The 13,632-nt window shown below is 40.1% G+C and overlaps 1 protein-coding gene across 2 annotated transcripts; it reads left to right on the top strand.

Moving 5' to 3' along the window:
* The first annotated feature begins 2,188 nt into the window (after nt 1-2,188).
* On the top strand, nt 2,189-12,368 carry LOC101469901 (copine-3). 2 transcript variants are annotated; one of them, XM_004568484.3, is made up of 17 exons: nt 2,189-2,325; nt 2,923-3,071; nt 3,428-3,607; nt 3,998-4,072; nt 4,159-4,230; nt 4,321-4,401; nt 6,244-6,333; nt 7,056-7,154; nt 7,285-7,371; nt 7,453-7,512; nt 7,605-7,738; nt 7,919-7,973; nt 8,142-8,193; nt 8,319-8,452; nt 9,345-9,581; nt 10,327-10,439; nt 10,982-11,121. In XM_004568484.3, exons 2-16 carry the CDS (start codon nt 2,940-2,942, stop codon nt 10,435-10,437), a joined length of 1,599 nt encoding a protein of 532 aa, XP_004568541.1. In that variant the 5' UTR covers nt 2,189-2,325; nt 2,923-2,939; the 3' UTR covers nt 10,438-10,439; nt 10,982-11,121. The 2 variants fall into 2 exon arrangements, with proteins under 2 accessions (XP_004568541.1, XP_004568540.1); XM_004568483.5 differs by lacking the exon at nt 10,327-10,439 and having other exon boundaries at nt 10,982-12,368.
* Nucleotides 12,369-13,632: the final 1,264 nt, after the last annotated feature.

Genomic DNA, 13,632 nt, shown 5'->3' with positions numbered 1-13,632 from the left:
TGTTGTAGAGTGCTGCTTTTAAAATACTTGCTTGTTTGTCCAAAAGCCTCTTATACCCTTTAAGTTAAATTTTAATTCACTAAAATTAAATAATTGTAAATATAATCTTAGGTCTCTGAAAAACAAATGCTCACGCGATGGTCTGCAACGCAGCGGAGTGAAGCCACTGAGCAGCCCAACTTTCTCCAGGTGAAATCAGTTTCTCCTGGTGATGTTTTAACACAAAACGTTTAAGACAAATAAGTTTGTAATGAATTAAATGTCTGCTGAAGGTTATGGATGGTTTAGTACATACATTAATCACATGCAGTAGTGCGGCCACATTTAAAAATATTACCCAAAACACTTCACGGAGCAACAAAAACAAGTTTCCTCAGTGAGTGGTAGAAATGGTACAAACAGTAAGTTATTAAAAATCAGAATTATATTCAAACTCTGACTGAAATTTGACAGCCACTCAAAACCTTTCTGAACATGGCCATGATGAAACAGAAACCTCACAAAACCAGAGAAATGTCCTTAAGATCTTAGATCTAATAAGCAAACATGATGCATTAGTGAAAAGACGACTGTCACAAGGTCCCACAAACGCAAAATATATCAGCAAAAGCACTCAAAAGGAGATTCTGGGATGTTTAGCTGAAGTGGTGAGTGAGGAAATCCTCAAGAATGTTAAAGAAAGTTAACATTTTTCTATTTTGACACATGAGACAAAGGACATAAAAAACAAAAACTGAGCAGTCGTCTCTAGTTGTAAGATATTATTATGATGGTGCGACTCAGGAGAGCTTCCTTGAATACCAAAGAGCAGAACAATTGGATGCTTCCAGTTTAAGAGAGAAGATCATTTGATGTCTGGAGAAGTCAGAGATGTAATATAAAGAGAACGTGGTGCTGACTCTGTGAAAGATGTCGCAGAAGCTGCATGTTTTTTCACTGCTGGAAAGACTGTATACATTCATGTCAGGCTCACATCACAATAATCAGATTAATATTCAAAAAGAAATGTTCGGTATGCCAGCACAAGAATGACCAAAACTGAGTGACCCTAGGTGGTCCTGTTGCTTTGCTACGCATAAAACCCTTCCTGGCAGGTTGTCTGCAGTAATGAGAGCGCTGGAGGAAAATCCACAAAATGCTGTAGATGCAAGAGGATTACGCTCTCAGACTGACTCCACGGGACTCCTTATGGTCTTCAGAAAATTTCTACGTGAAACAAAGATTTTGTCTGAGAAGCTCCAGTCAATAAATATGGACCCTGCCAAAGCAGCCGACCTTAATGAAGCCTCCGACAGACGTTTGAAGACTGCCTCAAAGAGGAAAGCTTTGATGAGCTGTGGCGTATAGCCACTGAAACATGCAGTAGTTGCCATCTTTCTACCATTGCCAAATCAAAAAGACCAAAACAAACATCTAGCAGACTGTCTGATAGTCTTAGTCTTATCTACATTTGGACAGAAAACAAATGTCAACAGCAAAGATGCCTTTACAGTCTCTATATTCCTTCCCATTATAGATAGGTGAGATCATTTCTCCATATATGACTCTGAATTGCAAGACTTACAAACTGAGATGTGCCATACAATACGACTTCTTGAAAGAAACAAAGCAAATGGCAGAGAGTGCCCATCCAGTTTGTGACATTCCTGGAACCTTGGAAGGAGGTCTTCTTGGAATTATTTTGCTTGTGCAATTGTCTGTGTTTCCTTAGAAGAGGTAATGATGCAATTAATAGTTTTAAAGCATTTTTGTGGATATTTTGTTGACTCCATTTACACATAGGGGATTTACACATACATCACTGAAGATGTGCCACCCTGCCGAGATCTCTTGCCCCTCCTTTGCCACCCCAATGTAAAATTTTCTAGATCCGCCACTGCTGAAGTAAAAAGTGAGTTTTTTTCCCCATATTTTGCAAAACCATTATCCAACACTAAAGTATGTTTAAACTCTTGTGCAGCTCCACTTTTCACGTAATAGATCATTAGCAGGACAAAATACTGCATATAAGTTTGAAAACTGTACCCAGTGTTTTGTTTTTTGGCTTTACTCGAGTTTAAAGTAGTTTACACTGGTTTTATATCAGATTGATCATATATCCCCCTCTTGCCCTTAGCCCCCCACCCAGCCACCCGCACACACAGATTCCTGGTGACGCCCCTGTTCGTTTAAAGTGGTGGGCGTGGTTTCGTGCTTTCCAGATTAAGCGGACGGGAGCTACTTTTCCTTACAAGAGCACTGTGCCAAGGGAGTGTTACCAGTGTCGGTTATAGTAGCCAATATTTTCTTTCCGTGAGTCCCATAACGCGTCTCACACTTTCAAAGGTAAGCCTGAATTTAAACTAGCTATTACTAATTTTGCGGAAGTTGACGTGGTATACCAGCTAACCTAGTTAGTTGTCAGTTTATTAGCCCTGTGAGCCTACGAGCAGTCTTTTTTTTTAAGTGCTCTTTAGCTTTTCTGCTCCACACCCACTGCACGGCATTAATGGTTGTGTCACATTTTCCAAGACACTGTGCAGCAGAGAAGCATTGTACGTAAGTGAATTCATTGGCTACCTTAGTCATAACGGGATAGTGTAACGTTAGCACCCCTAATGTAGTGTAACGTTAGACCGCTAATAGTTAAACGTAATGTCGAAGCAAAAAAATCCTCCCGAAAACAAAAAACAAAACAAACCCGTCTGTGTGTTAGAACAACATCACTGCCTAGCTGCACGACTGGTTTCGTTTAGAGGGAGGCTGGGAGGGCTAACAGTAGCGTCACAATTGTATACCTACGTAAACAAACGCAAAAATGTCAGTATTTCAGGACGATCTTCACTAAACATTACCACAGCCACTTACTGTTAAATCAGGGCTCATAGTACTGTGTAGTGCAATGTCTGTTTTTTTAACATCTCTATGTTGTTGTCTTCCCAGTTTATTACCAGTCAGACATGGCTGCCCAGTGTGTAACCAAGGTGGAGCTGACTGTGTCCTGTGAGAACCTCCTGGACAAAGACGTCGGCTCAAAGTCAGACCCCCTGTGTGTCCTGTTAATGAACAGCTCTGATTCTCAGTGGTATGAGGTCAGTGTGTTTAGCAGGTCTAAATGATTTGAGTGTCAAACCCACCATCATGAGCCTGTATTCCATACCAACTTTGAAAGGAACAGATAGATTCCTAAGAGTCTCTCCCTACACTGGAAAGCTGATAAGACAGGATATTGGAAAGCCCACATGTTCTCTAGGTGCAATCGGTTATATCACTGTAGTAGGAGAAAAGCTACAGTTCAGTGTTAATTGTTAACAGTGTTAAAAGCCCCCTGAAGGGATAGTTTCCATTTCCTGTTTCCTCACTGTGTGTCTCAATATTAACTACTGCTTTGTGAAGAGTTCACAGCACTAATTTCTCTCTGACTAACTGATGCAATCTTTTCTAACAGGTGGGTCGCACAGAGAAAGTCCAGAATTGTCTCAGCCCAAAGTTTGCAAAGAAGTTTGTCGTTGACTACTACTTTGAAATAGTGCAAAAGCTGAAGTTTGGAGTTTATGACATTGACAACAAGACAATTGACCTGACTGACGATGACTTCCTGGGTGAACTAGAATGCACCCTGGGCCAAGTAAGGTTTCCTTCTCTTTTCCTCTTTCTGCAAGGCTGAAGGTTTTCAGTGTTCAACATTTCAGAATTAATTTCTGTTAAATGAAGTAAACAAGATTTTGCAGGTGCAAAACTGGTAGGACTTATACTTTGCTGTAAGAGGACACTACAGTGTTACCATGTTGCAGATGAAGCATTAACATCCCTGATAAGCAGTTGCTGGTTCGACTCTTATCAGTGTAATGTGACCTCATGTGTTCATTATGCCCGATTTGTCATTTGCTTAATGGTCTGCAGGCTGCTGTGTATTACTCATTTATTCTCTTGTCTTCATTCTGAGCCTATTCATTCAAATTATTTTGCTGTGGCTAATTGTCTTTGTCAAAGTGCATGCTTTTTTGCTTGCTTTTAGGTTGTATCTAGTAAGAAACTGACCCGACCGCTTGTGTTGAAGAACAAATCACCAGCAGGGAAAGGGACCATCACAGTGAGTGATGCAGAAAGCTGCAGATAAACAGTTGGATGGTGTTGTTTTGCTTTTGTCTCAGTCATTTATCTTTAATTGTGTTATAGATCAATGCAGAGGAAATAAAAGACAATAGGGTGGTGAATTTTGAAGTGGCAGCAAGAAAACTAGACAACAAGGTATGGCTGATACAGCGTTTTTAACTTAAATTCATTCTTTCATTTTTAGGTATTATTGACCTCATTCCCTTTATTCATTTTCGTACACAGGATTTGTTTGGAAAGTCCGACCCCTACCTGGAGTTCTACAAGCAGACAGAAACAGGCTGGCAGCTGGCTCACAGAACAGAGGTGAACACAAAGCTTTTACACTGCTCCTGCCTATCCAAAAGATACCAAATAACAGAACTAAAAGTTGTAACTAGATACACAGTGACCATCAAAACGATGAAACAATATTGCCGTAAACAGTTTATTTTGCGACACCACGAAACAAACGATAGCATAAAATGAAACGATAGACGTTTTTATATCGTCATCTGATATATATCGTCATATCGAACAGCCCTACTTCTAAAGAAAACTAATATATTTAGAAGACACATTATTTCTATTTGCACACAATAACAAAATTACTCCAGAAAAATGACCGGGGTCAATATTATTAGTACCCTGATAAACGGACCTTTTCATTGAGCTGTAGCACAGACCATTGCTGTGCAATGATGTGATTTAGCTATTTAATGTTCAGAGGTTGTAAAATGAAGAGGGGAAGACTATCTTTAAATTTACACATACTATAAAAACATCAGGAGAGGTTTGAGCTGTCACTGGAGAAAGCGTCATGCCAAAAATGAAAGCAATCAGTTTAGACTTGAGAAAAGAATTGTTGATGCTCACAGAGGAGGAGATGGATGTGCAAAGTTATCACAGCATTTCTGAGTGTCAAGAGCTACAGCGAGAAGTATCAATTCAATATTGTTATGATTGGAGAAAGAATGGAGAGGCGTACAACCCAAAGATCATCATCATCTCCACAGTGAAACATGGTGGTGGGAATATTATGCTGGCGGATGCTTCAGTGTGTCTGAAACTGGGAATCTCATCAAGGTGGATGAAATCATGAAGAAAGAACGATATGGGAAGTAAAGCAATGACCCATCAATTATGGCAGTCATGGCGAAAAACTCTCTGCAGAAGACCAAATTTTCTCCTTATCTCTAACTTTTCTCTGATGGAGGAACAGTGATTTTTCTCTTCACCCTCAATATTCAGGGTGAAAAGAGGAACTTATGATGGTGTAACTGTTAAACACAGCTTTTGCACAATTATTATTAGCTAACACTAGCTTAGTTAGCAACTGCTCAGACACACATAGCTGCTAATTATCGGTGAATTACATACATCTCTCTCTTGGCAGTGTGTACCTCACAACAGGATGTATTATTTATCTGATAATACAATTACAATGTTCCATAAGGCACTAACAGCAGAACATTCTAGTTTAGTGACTGGATTTGGTGGAGGTGAGGCGTAGCAGATGGCTTTAGGCTGTCTCTTCTCATCTACCTGTCAAAGAGGCCACACCCTAACTTTAAGTCTTAACCAAACAGGTGAGTGATTATAAAAGCTAGAGAGCCTGATACAAACAGTTTTCCGTACCAGGTTGTAAACCTGTTAATTTAAATTTTGAAGTTTGGCATTTTGAGAAGGGGGTTGACTCTGTTTTAGAGTCAGGCTCCAGACTCTATATTGTTGTTGTTCAGTGAGTCATGGCATTAACTTAAGCCTGTGCTTTGTTTCTCAAATACTGAAAACCGGTTTTGATCCAAATGTGAGGGTGTATTTATAGCTTTTCTTTCTTGGAAGGACTGGGCTCTTGTTTGAGACCAAATAAGCTCCAGAGGGGAAAAAACATTTTTTCTCCTCCATGTGGTGCTCCCCAGCACCTGATCAAGAACTCTGTATGTCTGATACTAAAATTTCCTTTGTTGGATAACAAACTGTAGCTGTAGCTTTTGCGTTGTTGTTATTAGGTGGGCCGCCTACCAGTTGGTGACACAGCATCAACAAACCACAGATGAGATAAAAGGAGCATATTTGACATTTTCTCCAGTGACATGTTGACTAAACCAGACCGACTGGACTTGTAGTATCCTGCAGTATCTGATTGTGATGAACTGTTTTTCTCAGGTGGTGAAGAACAACTTGAATCCAACATGGAGGCCGTTTCGAATCCCTCTGCAGTCTCTCTGTGGAGGAGACATGGAGAAGCCAATAAAAGTAAGTAAATGATTTCAATCCACTGGGCACCTACAATCACTCTGATTTTTCTTGTTGAGTTCAAATTCGCTGTTCTGCTTTAGAGCTGTCGGAGTAAGTGGTACTTCAAAACATACAAAGTAACTAGCATGTTACAAATTAGCTTGATGATATTTTTTTTAACCTCTGAAGCAAACATGTCAGGAAGGAAGCACTTTCCCACCATAGAGGACAAGTGAGTTATTTGTGAATCAAAGTATTTGTATTTTTACATCTCTCCATCATTTCCTGTGTGATGTGTGCGTGAAAGGATCACATTGGGAACAAGGCGGGGTCTCTGCAAGGTGCTCGCCACTTTTATCAAGTTTACCATTCGTAAAAAGCAACACATACAAGTCCAGTCATTTTACTGTCCGCCTCTCTTCAAGAACACGTGGAGTACAAAGTGTTCATTTGAGTGTTTCCTTTGCATGTTGTTTGTTTCTTCTGTTTTGTTTGTCTGCAGAGAGGAACTTCACCAAACCTTTTCTCATTTGTCTATAATGGCATCCAGCACTGCGGATATTTTTAGTTTTTATTCGTAGCCCTCCTAGTTACTGAGAATAATCCCATTTCCATAGAGAAAGTATTCTTAGCAAAGTCTGGTTATTTATTACGTCTGCTTTGGGTGAACTGACCCTTAATGGAAGATTTTCCCCTCCAGTTTAACTCGATCACGACCAAATGTTTTTGCCCGTTTTCAGGTTGAGTGTTACGACTACGACAATGACGGGTCACATGATCTTATTGGCGTCTTTGAGACGACAATGAAACGCCTCCAGGAAGCCTCACACACTTCTCCGGTATGAGAGTACTGCAATATGTGGGCAGCTCAAACATTTCTGCACTGTGTTTGAGTTGATGGCTAAAACTGCCCTTTGGTCTCTGACATTGCAACAGAATGTGGCCTTTACTGTGGTTTTATTCTTGCAGGCAGAGTTTGAATGCATCAACAGTAAAAAGAAACAGAAGAAGAAAAGCTACAAGAACTCTGGTGTTGTGAGCGTAAAGCTTTGCCAGGTGTGGTACTGATTTTTGTTGTTGTTTTGTTTTTGCTTTTTGCTATTTAAACTGACTTGATGACCAGTATACTTGTTCCAGGTGGTGAAGGAGTATACATTCTTGGATTATATTATGGGAGGCTGTCAGATTAACTTCACTGTGAGTCTCGTCTTCTCTGTTTCTTTTCCGTTTTCATTCATTCATCTTTGCAGTAAGGTTTTCTATAGCTTCACCTGTATGTTTGCCAATAGGTGGCCGTTGACTTCACAGGTTCCAACGGGGATCCTCGGTCACCCCAGTCTCTGCATTACATTAGTCCCCAGGGTGTTAATGAGTATCTCACTGCAATCTGGTCAGTGGGTAATGTCATCCAGGACTATGACAGGTAGGAATATATTTCACATACCTGGTATTATTAGTGTAAACTATGAGATATTTAAAGCTACTTAAGTAGAGTTGTATGATAGGGACTCATTTAACTTGGCTGATAACTGTATCAACTTATTGGCAATGCAATCTATGGCTCATAATTCAAATAAGCTTTTGGTTTGTCTTTCATGTTTAGTGATAAGATGTTTCCTGCATTTGGCTTTGGAGCCCAGATTCCACCCACATGGCAGGTAAAGCTTCTGTTTATATGAAATGAGACATTTCCACACCACATAAGACAGTTTTTTGTTTGTTACCATACTGTAGATTGTGCTTTGACATTGTTAGATCACACTGTGAACCTGTGATGTTTGCTCTAATTTGCTGATTTTTCTCTGTTATAATCTATTGTGTTACAGGTTTCCCATGAGTTTCCGCTCAATTTCAACCCATCAAATCCATTTTGTGCAGGTGTGTTTACAGATAAATGCACTGGAGCTGATGTTTCATTACTTACTATACACATGCACCCTAGTACACTGTAGTTCTCAGTTTGTAGTGTGTTTAATCAATGGTGTCTGTATGGGTGTGTGTAGGTGTTGAAGGTGTGGTTGAAGCCTACAGAAGCTGCCTGCCTCAAGTCAAACTGTACGGTCCCACCAATTTCTCCCCGATTATCAACCACGTGGCCTGCTTTGCAAAGCAAGCCCTCCAGCAGACCACTGCAGCTGTGAGTATTTCACCTCTTCAGCTCACTCACTGTAGGCAAGGGCTTTCAGTTTCATATTTGAAATTTAATTTAATGCTTTAACATGCGGACCATCTACAATTGACAAAATAAGAGATTGATGCATGCTTAACATACAACCCCACCCAGTGGATGAACTGAGGGACTGCACCAAGGGCTGGTATAAGGTAAATAAGGGTTGTTCAATGCTGTGAATAATGCAAACTCCAACATTATGGAGTAGAAGGATATGAGCCTAGTAGGTTATCTTTTACTCTACAACTCTGTGAGCATTTGCAATATTCCAGCCTGCACTGAAGAGTAAGAGATATTAGTAATGTCATGAGTAGTGCAGTCTACAAATTCATATGTTTAGTCATCGGTTCTAGTAAGATCATAGTGTGTCTTAGCACTCAACTTGAAAACCTTGCAAAAACATTTGCTTTTGGAGCGAGCAAACTCAAAAATGTTTTTTGTACATCCCAAATCCAAAACTAAAAAACTGCAAGTGTTTGCAATATCTCTTGGAATTTGTGAGCCATTATTGGATACTGTATTTGGGAAAATAATTAATCTTACATTATGGCCACATATGCTGTCCTGTTAATAAGGAAAAAGTGGGTTATGAATTCACTACCTCATTTATACTCTCAGTAAACATTTGGTTCAGGCAGTCCTGTCAGTGTAATGGTTGTATAATCTTCACATTGAAGCAGGTGATTTAATAATAGCTTGATCCAAAGCTACAGGATAACAGGGGATGGGGCTTTCTGATGCTCGAGGGGCACTAAGCAGTAGAACTGAGCAAATATCAGAGTTTTGATGAGGATTCAAAAGCTTCTTGCTTACATGTTGCTGTAATAGTTGTGTTTTTGTTGTTGTTGTCTTCTTGTAGCAATATTTTGTTCTGCTGATCATCACTGATGGAGTGATCACGGACATGGACGAGACGCGCAACGCTATCGTCAACGCATCTCGCCTGCCCATGTCTATCATCATCGTCGGGGTCGGAGGGGCGGACTTCAGTGCCATGGAGTTCCTGGATGGAGACGATGGTCGTTTGCGCTCTCTCACTGGCGAGGCTGCCATGAGAGACATTGTCCAGTTTGTACCATTCAGGCAGTTTCAAAATGTAAGTGACAGTAAAAACATCAAGTTTTTGTTGTTTTTGTTTTATATCTATATGTACCAGGTTTCTGGATGCTGTTAGCTTTGGGTGTCCCCCTGATTTTTCTGTCCACATTGCATGTACTTTGTTTTTTGTTTTTTTTCTAAGCTGACATTAAAATTACAAACTAAACGGAGCAGAGTGTTTCTCGAGCCAATACCAGTTAATCATATATATCCAAAGTGAGGGATTGCCTGCGCCTCAGCCTAAAAATCATCTAAGCTGTTTTCACACATGAAATGTTGCGGGAAACATGTTAGGACAACCAGAGAATGTCCCTTCTCACATTTTCCACATCCCAAGAACAATGCCCATGTGGGCCCACAGTGGGAAAGTGTGGGTGAACTGTGGGGTTGTGTAAGCGGGGCAAACCCACACTTACACCATGTAAGTCCCAAGTTGGGTGTGCTAATGCTGGGTCTCTGCTTCGTGTAGTCCACTCTATGGGCTGCCTCACTGGAGCCTTACATTTCATGCCAGTGAAATATGCTGTTTGGTGTAGGAGAGGAGGTTTCATGGGCTCTTCCCACATGAGTGCGTTGTTAAAAGAGAGCCAGGAGGCTGACGGCCGTTTAATGTCCAGTCTGACTGAGACTGACAGATGCATTACCACAACCTGTGTAATGTCTGGAAACATGCAGAGCTACAGCGCATGTGTGGAAACAGCTTTAGCTTATCTCTTTGCTTTGTTTTATCCATTTCTTTTCAGGCGCCCAGCCAGGCTCTTGCCCAAAGCGTATTGGCCGAGTTACCTCAGCAAGTGACCTCCTTCTTCAGTTCATTGAAACTGAAGCCTCCCCAAGATCCTAGTCCTTCATAGGGGTACCTCAGAAATATTAAGTCATAAACCCTGCTTTCATCTAACTTCTCCTTCACCTGCACGAAAAACTGCAGCAATGAATCACTGCATGCGATTCATCATCAGTCTGGTACAACAAAGTCTGTCGTACTGTCTGACTGAGTATCTGTGGCTCTGGTTAAAGGCACTGGTGGCACTCTGACTTATATTAAAGGAAAATTCCTCTATTTACGTAACGCTGTTAAAGCGGCACTTTGTTGTTAAAGTGATAAGCAGTTGAGCACATCTTTGATCGGTCCAGGAGTTTTGATTAATGTTAGCCTACCACCGGCCTCAAAAGTATAATCATCTCTGCTGGAGTGTGACGTAATTACAGCCTCAGAAAGTGTCAAGATAACATCTGAAATCCAATGTTTATTAAAGTGTGTGGAATTTTCCTTTAAGCTCTCTTCATTTCCATCACTCTCTCCTTGCTGTGTTCAATACTCGTGCAAGGAATCAGTTAAAAACATGTAGAATTATTTTCCTCTTCACTGTTTTTGACTTGACTCTTTTTGCTCTTCAGGCACCGAAGGAAGCGCTGGCAAAGACCGTGCTGGCTGAAGTACCAGGTCAGCTGGTGGATTTTTTTAATACCATGAAACTGAGTCCACCCAACTCCAACCCTGCAACCAACCCTGCAGGCACTGTGTAGCAGACTCATCTCATCTCCAGCAACTATAGATCACCTCATAGCTTCCTCACATTATGCAATCACCACACTGAGATAATAGAAAACACATCCTACACAATCACTCTCCTCGGTTGAATAATCTGTTATTGCTTTTAGATGCTAAAACAGGCTTGGTGCTTTTGAGATTACAGTGAATTCTAAAGCAACTGCAAAATAACCCACACTAAGATTTAAGGCTTTAGTGTTAATGTAATATTTACTGAATAACAGGATATTCAGATTTACAAGATAAAACACTGCAAAGCAGTGTGATTAATTTTTTTTTAATGCGTGTTTGTTGGCTCCAGGTAAAATGTAGACTAGGGAGTTCTGGGCTTCTCTGCTTAGGCTGCTGCCCCCACGAGCCGGCCCCAGATAAGCGGGAAAAAAATGGATGGATGGAGGTAAAATGTAAAATAATAAAGATTATCTTTTGATAGCATCATACCACATGTTTATTCTTGTTGTTTTTGGCACGTGGAGCTTCTTCTAAAAGCTGTGGCATTATTGCACATTTATAGCAAAACATTATATTATTCTGTTTAGTTAGAATGAAATGCCAAACCCAGAGTATTATTCTGAAATGATGTTGTGATAACTGGAATGTATAATGCCAGTTTCTAGTTTTGTGTCAGCTACATTTAGATACTTTATCACTTGGATGAAGATTAGCAAAGTTACCACGGGATCATTTCTTCAACTGGACCAACAACTAAGAGGAACATAAATCAGTATTAAACATGCTGGCACAGTAGAAACCAAACTCAGGACTGATCGTTAGTCATATATAGAGTCTAAATGATACCGTAGTTTTTAAGATCGATAATGATATTTGGTGAGTTTAATAATCTGATACTTTGATATATAGGCAGACTTTTGTTTTTTTTCTTCTCTTACCTTGTTTACTCTGCCCACCTTTGCTTGTTTTGTGGCTTTCCAAACATACATGCTGCCAACAGGGAAGCTGCATGTTTCAAGGGCATATCTACCGTAACTTCTTTACCTGATACTGAAGGATTGGCAAACAGCTAACATTGTTCGGGTGATAAATGGATCAGGTCCTAGTCATGTACATTTATGGGTTTTTTTTGTTTGTTTTTACCTTTTTGTTTTTATATGGTTTTACAATGAAACGAATGTATCACGTTTCATCTGCTTTGTGGTCTGAAAGAAGTGGGAACTGTGCCTTCATTGTACATTAAGCATGCAAATAAAGCCTATTTTATTCAAACAAATTAAATCAGAGCGTCATTTACCCCTTACAAAGAACTAGAAACTGTTTATTTCTCATGCACACAGTAAAGTTGAAGCCATTTCTGTTGCTACTAATGTTAGTGTTATGTTAATTCCACAGCTTAGTTTAGGATGTTGATCCACTGCTGGTCTTGAGTGTAAGGATTTGTGGATACAGTCATGTACGGTATTTAAAAGACAGACGAGGCTTTCAACTCTGCAAACTAAAGCCAGTGCGGAAGTGCCCTGAAAATGCATTCTTTCTAATGCCCACAGTATACATGTGTATACTGAAGAAATATGTTCATAAATGCAGGGTGTGTGCGTGTGCACAGGCACATATGTATGTTTATATTTGAGAATGTATTCATGTATATACATATAAATGCAAATGTGTCCATGTTTCTGTTTGTTTGCAGCTGAACATATATATCAGGATAAAGTTTATTGCTATCAATTTTCCATTGACTGCACGTCAGTACCTAGCTGTCGATGCCCCATCTATTCTGTCCTTTACAGCTTTACAGTCCTGTCTTTCTTGTTATGTCTCATGTGAATGTTCCTCTGTACAAAAAACAAAACTTAGAAAAACCATTCAAGCCAAGACATCGTGCTATTCAGCTTGAGTTTATTTTCAATATCTTTTATCATTTTTCTTCAGTTCCAGTTTAAGATTCATGCTTTTCCCCCCACCCAATTTAGAGCTTATAATGAGTGTCTGTATGGCCTTTGTGACGCTGGTGGAGAGTTGCTCAGACTCTAGGAGGCCATGCTGAAGAGAGGGCGAGGAGGAAGCTCCAGCTGCAGGATGCAGGGAACTACCTGTCACCACTTCCTGTGTGGTGAGGATTTCGGAGCTATGCGTTACCTGCTGCTTCTCTTTAAGAGTTTGAATGTAACTTCTCACCATGCGGAGGAGTTTAGGTGTTTTGTAGAATAAAGTTATAAGAATGATCTTTTAAGCCTATTTAAAGAATCACAGAAATATTGAGTGATGTTACATTAGACTGTTTTTTTGCTGCTCTTTGACTTCAGCAGGAGGAGGTGAACCTACAGCTGGGAGCGATTCCCTGGTGGGTGTGAGGATCGTATTTCTGTTATTCCTGGTCTGTACCTCAGACAAGAACTGAGTCAGCTTTTTGAAGTTTTCCTACAGAAAGAGGACTAAGACGGCAACACACTCCTAATGATTTGTCTTCTCAGTGTTGCCATAATGTTTTCAGTTGTTAAATACTAAACTAAAAGCAGATAATTCAGTGTTGAAATATTCC

Source organism: Maylandia zebra, linkage group LG9 (genome assembly GCF_041146795.1).
Source record: "Maylandia zebra isolate NMK-2024a linkage group LG9, Mzebra_GT3a, whole genome shotgun sequence".
NCBI classification, from domain to species: Eukaryota; Metazoa; Chordata; class Actinopteri; order Cichliformes; family Cichlidae; genus Maylandia; species Maylandia zebra.
This window is presented reverse-complemented; position numbering and strand designations above follow the sequence as displayed.